At 46.4% G+C, this 12969-nt stretch overlaps 1 protein-coding gene across 1 annotated transcript in view; it reads right to left on the bottom strand.

Annotated features, from left to right (window-relative positions):
• Positions 1-12766, bottom strand: part of LOC106810058 — a 14975-nt gene extending 2209 nt beyond the window's left edge. Inside the window, exons 1-3 of the mRNA XM_014813323.1 lie at positions 12686-12766; positions 12237-12410; positions 11498-11937 (exon numbers count right to left, since the gene is read on the bottom strand). Of these exons, the coding sequence (XP_014668809.1) occupies positions 11498-11937; positions 12237-12410; positions 12686-12764 (693 nt within the window). The 5' untranslated portion in view covers positions 12765-12766. The remainder of the gene's footprint in view (positions 1-11497; positions 11938-12236; positions 12411-12685) is intronic.
• Between the last annotated feature and the right edge of the window lie 203 nt (positions 12767-12969).

Here is a 12969-nt window from a genome sequence, read left to right as displayed (position 1 = left end):
ACAATGCAAGTCCTCTGTCCACTGGAGAGCTATTGAGAACAGTGATCTAGAGCAGTACTTAACATGAGAAATGACGTTAAGCGTAGGGCGTTGGTCTGTGCGGTGAAGTAGACGCGTATTCTTGCGAATGTGGGTGGTGCGTGCGTCGTTTGCTGTGTGTGATGCTCGTCTGAGTTGCGTCTCGCGTGCGATACGGTGGGCGTGGCTGCTGCTGTATGATCGCGTAGGGCGCTCTGCTGGGCTGTCGCGCGCGCGCGCACGCCGCCAGTGTTTGCTCGTCGTAGTGGTGCGTGTCTGCCGTGCATTGTGTCAGGCGCTAGTGCGTGTGGTGTGCTGCTTGTGCTGATGAAATAGCGTCCGCGCGAGGACAGAGATGAGTTACTGCGCTGCGTGCGTGGCTGCGTGCATCTGTGTGCTCTCGTGGACAAAGCTCGGCCTGATAAATATTTAAACAGGGCGAGCTCTGACGCCCAGTCGTCATTTGCATGTGTAGCAAATGGAATTTGGTATGATTTATATTCGGCTCTGTTAGACAGTAGTAACGAACATAGTCTGTATAAACGTGAAAATACTTCAAATGATGATTATTATATAGCTAATAGAATGAGCAATGTCCAGCAGTTGGTTGAATGTCTACATAACGATAAAGACTGATTAAGTATCGGCGCTCTTCCCGTTCTAGACAAAACCGCGCATCACTTTTTAAAAACCGTTACGCGCGTACGTCGCTGACCTAGAAAATTAAAAAAAAAGGAAACCCCTTCCAAATTTATGTTCGCGAGACTAGTGGGTGTAGACCGACCCGGCTGGCGATTAATGTCCGAAGGTGGCAGGCTACGAACTGATGGCCGTTGATACAACCGCGTCGCAACGACGTAGAGGCTAATTGTTGCTTTGTACGCGTTTCTTGAATGCGTTCTGTCCCGTTGAATTTATGTGGTGCTCTTAAAAGTATGCACCTAATGTCTTCTGTTGTCCCTTCGCCGTCGTCTCTGAATGAGAATTTTTACCTAAATAATCTGCGTGGCTAAAACACAGTACTCACAAACGTGCGTGCGTGTGTGTATGTATTGTGTGGCGCATGCGTGCGTGCTTGCGTGCGTGCGTGCGTGCGTGCGTGTATCAGCGGACTGATTAGGCCTGCCGTTCCCTGTTACTGGCTAATGCCAACCTAGATAGATTTGCACGCATCAGCACACGCCACTCTCGACTGCCTCTCCCAGTGATTTAGACGTGAAATGTGTGTCGTCCATCGTCACCTGTCATTGTCAATTGCCATCGTTGTCGTCGACGGTCATGATCATCGTCAACATCATCGCTATCACCATAATCCTCGCCATGTCGTCATCATCGTCGTTCAGTCGTCAGCGGCGGTCGTCTGAAAACATGCACACAGGCGAACTTTTTGTGTTTTCGTCCCGAAAGCAGTCGCAAATCTCTCCGTCGGTCGATCGGCATTCTTCTTAAACAAACAATGTTTTTTCTGTCGCGCCGGACGATCGAATTCGGTCCTTCTGCCATGCAGGGCGGCATGTTGCCCGTCATTCGTAAAGGGGAACGGTTCGGTTGGTGAAGCGACTACGCAGAAAATCAATGGAGATAGATAGATATGATAGATGATAGATGATTGATGGATGGATGGATGGATGGAATGGATGGATGGATGGATGGATGGATGGATGGATGGATGTAATGGATGGATGGAGTGGATGGATGGATGGATGGATGGATGGATGATGGATGGATGGATAGATAGATAGATAGATTCAGATAGATGGTATTGGATGGATGGATGGATGGATGGAAATGGATGGATGGATGGATGGATAGATAGCTAGATAGAATATGATATGATAGATAGTATAGATAGATAGCTAGATAGATAGAATAGATAGATAGTATAGATAGATAGAGTAGATAGATTAGATAGATAGATAGATAGATAGATAGATAGATAGATAGATAGATAGATAGATAATGATAGATAGATAGTATAGATAGATAGATAGATAGATAAATAGATTGATAGATAAATAGATAGAAATAGAGATATGTTGTATTTTATGCTGTATTTCTATTGTTATGTACGCAGTATTCTTTCTCATGGTCAGATGCTTTGTGATCCGTTTGTCCTTTGTGTGGGAAAAATCGTTTGCGTGAACCTTTGTGTAGAAAGTTTGGTGATGGTTTTCTTAAATTTGTGCAACAGGCAAGATTCTTGGGCAGATTGTTTTGTATCATTCTAGCTTAAGTTTATATTTGCTCTTGGTGTGAGTCTCCACACTCATGAGTAGTAAATCCAGGCTTGGTAGTACAAGAGTGTTTGTACGCTCTTCCTTAATGCGCTGATGCTGGCAGGGCCCAGATTTCGGGCCTAAAAGATAGTGTTGGCCTCACACATATGTTGTCAATGTGGACGGTTCCGACGCTGAGGCACTGTCTAGGTGAAGCTTCCACGATACGGGTTGATGTGAACAATACTGCAATGAAGATGTCCGCTGAATATGGTAGAATGTAAGCCTATGATGTTTTTTGCGCAGAAAGAGGAGATATTCATGATGTAGCACTTGGCTTGCGTTAAACTGTCTATCTGGCTATGTGCGATGTCTCATTGTACCACTGTGTCAGATCGTCTTGAAAGCGCTTCCTGGTCTTGCTGATGTGCTAATCTCGCGTACAACAGACAATCATCTGCGAATAATCGGAGTTTGGGAAGCATGGTTGTCTGGCAAGTCGGTTAATGAACGAGGAGGAACGGATGGTTCTAGTATCCCCCGTTCGCTTGTGGAACTTCTGAAAGTAACAGCAGTCGCAGTGCCGAGAAGTTCTCCTTCTACACTATCACGCTGGGTACGTCTGGTGAGAAAAAGCTGCTATCCATGGCTAAAAGCTTTCCACCACGGATACCTGTAATGCTAATGTGCAAGCTTGACTGAAAGAAGGCGTTGGTGTGGGACCTTGTCGAAGGCTTTTACTGAAGTCCTAGTATTATTACATCCGTCTGCCTCCTATTGTTATCTAAGTTGCAAGGTCCTGAGGTTGTTATCAGCAGCTTGGCTCTACACAGGATCGGATTACTACGGAAGCCATGCTGGTTTTCATTATAACATTCTTTTCCTTCGAGTCCATATTCTGACTTGGCTATTTTGATATGTTCAAATATCTTGCTAGATATTGATGTAAGCAAACAAGACGATAGTTCTGGACGCTCTTTATTGCTCTTCTTAAAACTGGTGGTGATGATTAGCCGTTCCAATCTTTTGGGAACTGTCCAGTAATGCGGAGTTGTTGGTAAGATGAATGAAAGGATAGGGAACAGGGACAGGAGCTGCAATTTTTCATTATTCTTGCTGGAATCTGACTACTGGACTGAAACCTTGTCTGCTTCTATGTCTTGAAAGAAGTTTTCCGTACGCACTTCTTCCTCCGTGACGTGGTTATCGTCTGGCATCTTTCTGGTGTTTTTGGAGCCTTTTTTTTTTAGCCTCTTCTAAGGCATGCGCTACTTAAAGTTTCCTCTCAGTAAAGATTCGGATTTGATATTAGTTATTAAAGTGTGTTTGCTTTCTCCTTGGCAGTCCGTATTTATTATTTCCTAAGGATGTTCAAGAGGGCTCACCCTAGTATTCTTGCTTCTTACTGTTTAATTGTACCTCCGAACGTCTTGGAAAGGTTGTGTCAACCTGATGTGAGATAGTATGTTGTAGGGTCATACGTCTCACTTCGTCTCATTCTGTGTCATGAAGCATATGAGATGAAGCTGCGATCACTGGCCTAACGGATTGCACTAAGTTTGGAGTTAGATCTTGAAAGTGCAGTGGGGAGATAGGTGTATGTTAGATTATAATGGAGATACTATATGAGATGTTACTCGTAATATGAATGTTAACTAGTTTAGAGCTTGTTATTGTGTCCTAGTTCGGCAGTTTGTCGTATCTTTAGGCCGTGCTGCCTCGTTTGTTAATGTCGGAGGACCGAGGAAGTGAATCAATGGATATCTATTATGATCTTTCTCGCACTTCTATTTACCCATTTGTTGCGTTATGTCAATGGTGATGTAATGATCATCATGTGTTGTAACTGGATTTTTTGTGCTCTCTATTCAAGCACTAACTTGATGAGCTTGACCGGAGTATTTCCTATCCAATCCTGTTATCTCTTTGACGAGCACCCAGTCAGGTCTGCGGGCGAAAAAAGTATTAAAAAACCGGTAGGCTCCGTCGACCTCGCAGATGTCTCTCCTAGGAGCCTTCTGTGCGCAATATTCGACGCGAGCTGTGAAGCAGGTCGGGTGAGTCATACGGTTCGCTCGCCTGTTTGATTGCGGTCTCCAGTCTCTTCCTGTTGTGCTCATCAGTGGTATATCTTGGTCTGAGTGGTTGGTCTGTTCTTGTTCCTTGCTTGCTGCATGATCTGTAACTCCTCTGCTGGTTTGTGTCTTTTCAACATATGAAACAATTTGCATGGTAACCTTATGGTAATTAGGCCTGGACCTAACTTTTGAGGTATTCTCACGCTACATCTAACGTGAATTTGTGCTTTGTCGGGAATATCAAGTCGCAGAATGTTTTTGGAAGTTCTCTTGACTTCTCAGTTGGAATGTTAACCTTTATTTTCTCCTCTCTGTTCTCCCTAATCAAATTAGGTCATTTTGCTAGGATCAGTAGGTTGTTCGCCACTGATTTCTGCTCCTGTGTGCGTCATTGATCCTTAACTGTCTCTACTCTGTCCAGTCTCGATGGTAAGGAGTCGTTAAAATCTCCTCCAACTATGGATGTTGCGTTCGGCCCGTGATAGGTCGCTTCATCCGTGACTTATGCAAGTTCTTGTATGCGAAGTTTCCGGGACTTGGGGTACGATAGTATGGAGCCACAGCAAACAGGTACGGTTAACGTCGCCTTTGAGTTGTTAGTTCAGCCCACACTGCTGTCGTCAGTTCAGAATCAGATCAGGTTGGTGAGTAGATATAGTAATCTGGTTTTTTAATTGCTAGGAAGGACTCCTCACTCCCTCGTGGCAGTATCTCTCGATCTTTTGCTTGATCAAAGCTTGCTAGTTTGGAAGAATCACCACTGTCTGCTGCTTTTCTAGCTCTCAGATCGGGGTTTTCACTCGCATGATCTACCTTCTCCAGTAAAGCGGATGATGACGAACTCTTCGGTTTCAGTGACGTCGCACAATTAGCTTCACTGTGAGGTTAGGTGGCTTTTTCCCTCCTCAAACTGCCAGACGTTCTCTGCGAGGATTCTTGAATTTCTTATATCATGTGTCTTTGAAGCTCGCTTTGCTTTGTCTGCGTCGACCTTGTCACTCTGCAACTGTGGCTCCTTTTCGGTAGGAGACATCTCTCTCTCTCTCTCTCTCCGAATGCCTACGCGATGCGTCACTATAGTGCTACGCTGGTCGGAGTTCACTGGCTACGTCTCGCGTCGTGCGGAAGCTAAGCAGCACGGGCTCGCCGCTGCCGGGCCGTGTGCGCTGTTCTCTTTGGGCTCTCTGTTGCAAGATGTGCAGCTACACTGTGTGGCCGGCGCTATCTTCAAAGTCTTTATTGTCGTTCAATACCACCTCACAGTTCTCGTTTGCGTTCTACTTCTTCATCAGCTTCCTCTAACAAACGAATCACCTTCTCTACAGCTCATAGTCTTCTACAGATTCACGATTATGCATAATCTGATAGCGACTTCGATTCCGATTAGATAGATAGCGATTCAGATAGATTACTCGATATGATAGATATAGTTTTACTACGATTAGATACTTAGGACCTAGTCATCTAAGATCTAGATAGATAGTATACATGTAACTTAGTACTACGATAGGATAGATTCAAGATATGACTAGATAGATAGATAAATAAGGCTAGATAGAAGAAGATAGACTAGATAGGACTTAGGAACTAGATCACCTATAGAAAATAATGATAAGATAGTATATGAATAGTATAGTATAAGGATATGATAGTAGTATGAGATAGTATAGATAATTAGATAGTATTAGAATAGATTAATAAGATATTAGTAATATACGATATACGATATAGATAAATCAGATAGATATTAGATATGTATCTGTTGATGATATGAGTATATTAGATATAAATGAATCAGTATAGATTAGATATTAGAAGGTTATATTAGGTACAGTTATGTAGTAATGCGATCGAGTTGAGGTGAAGAGAGTATCGATTGATACAGGGTTGTAAATGAGTCGAGAGAAGCCGAGCAACTGATTTCGCAGAATATGCATAGTGATGGAGCAACGAAAGAGAACATCGACCCGAAGTGTCATATATGAAAATATGAACCTCCTCACTGAAACTTGATCTTATAAGCAGGGTATGGACCATAGGAAAGCAATAGTGGCATAGGTCCAACGCTAAATTGGGGAATGATATAATATATTAGCGATAATTATAATGATAAGAACGTACAATTATAAATCTAGACGAAGCGTAGCCGAGTAGATGCTAAAAGACTTGTAGGGACCTTGAGAGCCAAGTTGTGTGTGCGCTTAAGGAGAGTAGCAAAGATGTAGCAAGAGTGAGAAAGAGGTCGATGTATGAAGAGACTGACGAAGAGGAGAGAAATAGTAGAGTTTTAGAAAGTATGTATGCAGAGGAGAGTATGGTAAGTGCGATAGGGATTAGTGGTGATTAAGAATCAGTAGACTAGCTATATAGAGGATGCTCTAGCAGTTGGTTTATACAATAGATCGCTGTCGGTCCGTCTGTCTTGATTAATTGGCCGTCTGCCAGTCCTCGCGTTGTCGTCAATCCTTCATCTTCTCCTGCGCTTCCTCCTCACCTCCTTCCCCTCGCCCCTCTCCCCCCTCACTTACTAGGCTTCGTTACTTTTAAATCGCCATATGTAGAATAATAATCTATTCTATGGCACGTATAAATAACAACTACCTTCGTAACTATGTAGGATAATATGATAATTAATGACACATATAATGGCTTATGAGAGCAGAGCTTGTGCAAAAGTAAAGGCGAGAAAGGGCCGAGCGGTTGTTGTTGGAAACTCGAGGTTCGGACGGGCGGATTGTCTTCACGCAACTCTGGTGAACAGCAAGAATAATGGGAGAAGTCGAGAGATGAGAGGAGCACACCGCGGGTAGAGAGCCAGAAAGAGAGAAGGGGAGAGATCCAGAAAGAGAGATAGAGAGAGATAGAGAGAGAGAGAAGGGGAGAGATGCGAGAGAGGAATTAGCGAGAGGGAAAGAGAGAGAGCGAGGAGCGCGATGAGAGACTGCCGAGAGAGAGCGAGAGCGGAGAGCGAGTAGAAGGGAGGAGCGAAGTCACGAAGGCGACCGGGTGAGCTAAGGCCATGCATGGTCGTACTGTCAAGGTAAGAGCCCCATAGCGAGCCAGATTGGGAGAGACATACGGGCGCGTCTTCTTGCCCTTTCCCACATTCGGGCCGCTCCTCCTCTTAGCCGTAACGCGAACCGGTCAGGGAACTCGTCGAACAAGGTAACGGAGGCGGTTGCCAATGGCGACGGTGATCGGGCAAATTCAGCCAATTGGCGCTCTCCTGTTTCCCGCTTCCTTTTCTCTCTTGCGATCCCATCTCGAGGTCCGATGTATGAGCCTCTCTTACAGATCTCTTCAGCTCGTATTGGCTGCTACTAGGGGCCGCGACTCTCGTCAGAAATTCTCATGTTCATCCGCTCTGGCTTTTCCCCTCGCCTCTCTCCTCTCTCTCTCTCTCTCTCTTCTCTCTCGCTTCTCAACCCCCATGCTCTCTTTCCTCCCCGCTGCGGCCGTTATAAATTAGATGTGAAATTAGCTAACCCGATAAAATTTTAATTGGAAATGATTGAAATGCATAATAAATTAATAAATTAAAAATTAAAAATACTAATTAAAAATTCAATAATGATAATAATAATAAAACTTAATTAATATATTCGTTACGTGCGCTGCTGTTTTTGTCGAGATCCGCTGCGTCCTCGAGTTGTGCGATGCACATACTGGAGGTCCTCCATCGTAAGGAGGAACAAGGAGAATGCTGGACCCAGAGAGTCCGTCCACGTGTGGGTCGCACGCCGACAGCGACGGTGACATCTAGTGGCCAGAAAAGTATGATCGGGGGGACGGCGAGGCGCGAGGCGCGCGCTGAGCGGCGCGTTCCGTACTGTGGATTGGCGGCAGAAGACAGCAGTGAGGTGACGCGGGCGAACGGACTACGCGCCGTAGATTCTGGCCGGACAATAGAGCATCTTCTCGTACATTGCGCAATACTGAGGCACCACAGTACTAGCTTGAGTATCCTGCCATGTATTCGTTCTCCAGTCGCTGGCAGCGAGAACCTCCGCAATCCACGGTCTTCGCCTTCCGCGCCGGCGCAACGCCATCCATGAAAGATCGAAGTGATATTTGCGGCTAATGCCTCCCGCAGAAGTTTCTCCCTGAGCAACCCACAGGTCCGCCAGAGCCACTTGCTCCCCCTAACCCCGCTCCGTTACATCCCCGGTAGGCGAAGCACCCTGCGAGGATATCAAGAGCCGAACTCACTCTGACAGCATCCTCTTCACGAACTGATCGCCGTCAGTCACTCCATTCCTAGCGGACCTGACCAATGCGCTCTACGCCAACAGGCAAGTTATTATTTACGGCGCGATCAGGAGACCTCGGAGGTAACCAAGAATTCCTACGTACTAGGTCTCATCCTACGCTGTAACTATCAGTACTCGTGCTACCCGTACGACTGACCACTCTACCTCTCTCTTAGAGCTCTCTGCATCTCCTGTTTCTTCTGCCCTTCTCTCTCCCCTCTAACAGAATCATTCCAGGCATCCTCCTCTCATCTCGTCCATCCCTCATTCATCGTCCTCCACGAATCATGAGCCACTCGCTCTACTCTCCCTTCTTCTATTCTAATCAGCTAACTATTCCATCTCTCTCTACGCTATTCCTGCTGTCCTGCTTCCCTCCTCTAACATCGAATCTCAGTCAGCATCCTCCCCACCATCTCCTGCCTCCTCCCCACAGAAATCATCTCATCCATCTCTCTCCTCCTTGCTGCTGCCTGCAGCGTCCTCCCACCCTCCTCGCCTACAGATTTCCCAGAATCCTCTACCCTTTTTGCTGCCCTGCAGCGTCCTCGCCCCTCCTCCTGCCGGTAGCATCTCTTGTCTCTGCGGCATGCATCTCGTGTCTCCGATACAGTCTGCTCTCCGATGATGGACGGACATCGAGCGAGCAGCAGCAGCCAGCAGGCAGCAGCGGCAGTCGGAGGAAGGGTGTGATGGAGGAGGCAGGTGCGCAGAGGTGGCGGTCCATAAATAACGCGTGGCGGACACCAGCCCGAGAACACGAGAATGAAATCTGAATCCGGCTTGTGATGCCGAGACAGTCACTGCTGTGTGTGTGTCAGGAGATCGTGTGTGTGGGGGAGGAGGGTGGTGTGTGTGCGTGTGTTGTGCGTGGCGTCGTGTGCGTTGCGCTGCGTGTTGCGTGTGTGTCGTGTGTTGTGCGTGCGTGCGCTGCGTGGGCTTGTGTGTGCGTTTGCCGTGCGTGCGCTGCGTCGCGTGCGTGTCGAGTGTCTGTGTGCGTGTCTGTGTGCCTGGTCTCTGCTCGCGTCTCTTCGTCGTGTCTGTGTCGGGTTCTTGCCTGCTCTTTTGTTCTCGTCTGTCGCGCCCTTCTGCTGCTTGCGCTGTGCGTGCGTGCTGCTGCGTGCGTGCTAATTGCTCCTGTTCTGCAGTCTCTGCTTTGAGATCGCGCGCCTTGTGTCGTCTGTGTTCGTGCTCGCTCTGCGTCTGTCTCTAGTCTGTCCTGTGCTCTACTCGTCCGTGCTGAGCTGGTTGTCTCGGTCTCCGTCTGTGTGTGCGTGCCGTGTGTCGTCTGCGCTCTTTCCTTTCTGTCTGCTTGTGTTCTCGCTGCGCGGTGCGTGCTTTGCGGACGTGGTCCACCATGCTGACGCGCGAAGTCGACGCGTGTCCGCGGGAGAGGCCCCAGTTAGGATCCTTGGTCTGCTAAAAGTGCTCGTGCTATCTACCTGTACTTGCGCGGCCTCATGCTGCAGTTTTATGCGCGTACCTGACTGTGACGTGTGTGTCTCGCTGTCTCGTAGTGTTGTGTTTAGTCGTGTGTGTGTGTGTCACCGTGTGTGTCCGTTAGCTGTCCATGATTATCCATTGACCATGTATTATCTCTCCTGTCGCATGGAACTCTCTCATTATCAGGTCGATCTGCAAGAGAAAATATATAAACTCCTCGCAGCTTAATGTGCTGGCAAGCGCTCAACGCTCGTCTAAAACTATACACCTGTACATCTTGCGAGCACTGAAATCTGGTAACTCAACTCTAAAACCACTACCTGCCAGTCCGCGGACCTATTCGTCGTCCTGGACAATTAATCGAGAACTATTACACTGACACGACTGTACTACCTTCTAGTAGGGCGCTAGAAGAAAGAATAGGCAAATCGCAGAGAAGGGTGGGCGATGTGTTTGATGCTAGGGTAGCTAGTTCGCCGCAGGTTGCGCGGATCTGGCCATGCTGGGGGGACGTGTGTAGCTCGCCGCGAGGGGTGATGCGGTTATAAGCGTAGGCCTGTTGGGCGTGATTGTACGATATGGCTCGACGATCGTTTTAGTCGGCTTACTCGTTACTTAGACCTACCTTGGGTGTATAACATCATTTCGTTATACTGATCTTGGTTATTCGTTACTTTTTGTGTTTATTTACTTCCTCTATCTCTCTGTTTTTTTATACATATTTCTTTTTTTCTCACTTATATATATTTTATCTCTTAGTTTATTACATTACTTCATTCAATTATGTTCAATTATTTATTTATTCGATTTATTCATTTATTCGTTTTTTTTGCTGATCCCGCCTCGTACCTGTACTCTTTGGCCTCGTTATCTACCTGTACTCTCACTGGGTTAACTGACCTATGATTCTTGCCGGTCGTTATCTACCTGGGTACTGCTCGAGTCTCGCTTATCTACCTGTATTCCTTGCCTCGGGTTATCGTGCCTGTACTCTCATACTCGTACTCCACCTGTACTGTTCACCTCAATTGCGAGGCAAGAGTACAGGTAGATAACGAGGCGAGAGTACAGGTAGATAACGAGGCGAGAGTACAGGTAGATAATGAGGCGAGAGTACAGGTAGTTAACGAAGCAAGAGTACAGGTAGATAACGAGGTGAGAGTACAGGTAGTTAACGAGGCGAGAGTACAGGTAGTTAACGAGGCAAGAGTACAGGTAGATAACGAGATAGAGCAAGATTATGGTCTCCCGGCGTGCTTACGTAGTGTACACCCAGACCGCGCAGGAAGAGAGAGAGAGAGAGACAGACAGACAGACAGAGAGAGAGAGAGAGAGAGAGAGAGAGACAGAGAAAGAAAGAGAGAGAGAGAGAGAAAGAGAGAGAGAGAGAGAAAGGAAAAGAAAGAGAGCCAGAGCAAGAGAGAGTACAGGTAGGTACGATATGATAGTTACAGGTAGATAACGATATAAGATACCCCGTCGATCCCTTTACCTGTGGTAGAGCCATTATCAGGTCCCTAATGAAACGCATCAACTGTTCGTGAAGAATAGCAGCTGGTTCCTCGTTGCTCACGTCTCCTGGCGCCACCTGTTGCTCAACGACTTCACTACTCTCTTTCGTGCGCGGGGAAGGCACGTCCCCGGCCTGCTCAGTACTGTCCGCCCTGCCAGATGCTCTATTGTCGGCAGAATCCGCGGCGGTAGTCCGTTCGCGCGTCACCTCACTGCTGTCTTCTGCGCCATCCACAGTACGGAACGGCCGGTCAGCGCCGCCTGCCTCCGCGTCCCGATCATTACTTTTCTGGCCACTAGATGTCACCGTCGCGTCGGCGTGTGATCCCGTCGACGACTCCTCCTGGGAGATTCTCCTTTGTTCCTCCTTACGATGGAGGACCTCCAGTATGTGCATCGCAAACTTGAGGACGCAGGGATCTGACAAAAACGACGCACGTTAACGTAATATATTAATTATAGTTTTATTATTTTTATTAAGTTTTTATTATCATTATTATCATTATTGTATTTTTAGTTTTATTTATTTATTATGCATTCAATCATTTCCAATTAAAGTTTATGATTGCTAATTTATATTAATTATAACGCAGCGGGGGAAAATGCAGGTATAAATTCTGCATCGCGCCGCTTCCATCACTGACTGAACAGTTACATCGCTCGTCAAGCGGACAGGCGACTGATTTGCCCTCCCGTCGCCATGGCAACCGCCTCCGTACCTTGTTCGACGAGTTCCACTCCGTCGTCGCTAGGGGGCGCTGCGACGACGGCGCCGGCGACGCAGAAACAAGAGGCTAGAACGGTCTGACGCAGTGCCAGGGGGACGATCTCCAGCGCGCAGATGCTGTGAAGAAACCCTGTCACGATTCCGAACACTCCCTCTCGGTTCTCAGCTGCCAAAACATTATTGTCATTAATTATCATATTATCCTAATTAGTTTACGAAGGTATTGTTATTTATCGGCCATATTATTATTATTACATTATTATAATAATATAGCCGATTAATATAACGTCAACAGATTTAACATTATCAACTTACCAACACTGCACATTAAAAAAATTATTTGTACATTAAAAATAACATTATTTAGACACACAATGTCAAAGGTACAGTTTGTACTGGAGCTGTTGATGAATTGCTTGATCAAGTAATTCGTATTCATACCCAATGCAGTGCTGCCACCTGCAGTCATCCCGAAGAAGGTGAGGATGTGAAGCAATGACTCGGCATCTTCGCTGCACATAGCTCTGAAAAGTGTCAATAACCTATAAAACCTATAACATAATATACACAATATAAAATAAATGATTATTATAGTTATATCATACAACATACAAATATATATATTTAGAGAGAGAGAGAGAGAGAACGATAGTGAGGCAGAGAGAAAAAAAGAGAGAGAGAGAGAACGATAGTGAGGCAGAGAGAAAAAAAGAGAGAGAGAGAGA

Source organism: Priapulus caudatus, unplaced genomic scaffold, assembly GCF_000485595.1.
Source record: "Priapulus caudatus unplaced genomic scaffold, Priapulus_caudatus-5.0.1 Scaffold407, whole genome shotgun sequence".
Lineage (NCBI taxonomy): Eukaryota > Metazoa > Priapulida > Priapulimorpha > Priapulimorphida > Priapulidae > Priapulus > Priapulus caudatus.
The sequence above is the reverse complement of the archived record's forward strand: the minus strand, read 5'-3'. Positions and strand labels throughout refer to the sequence as shown.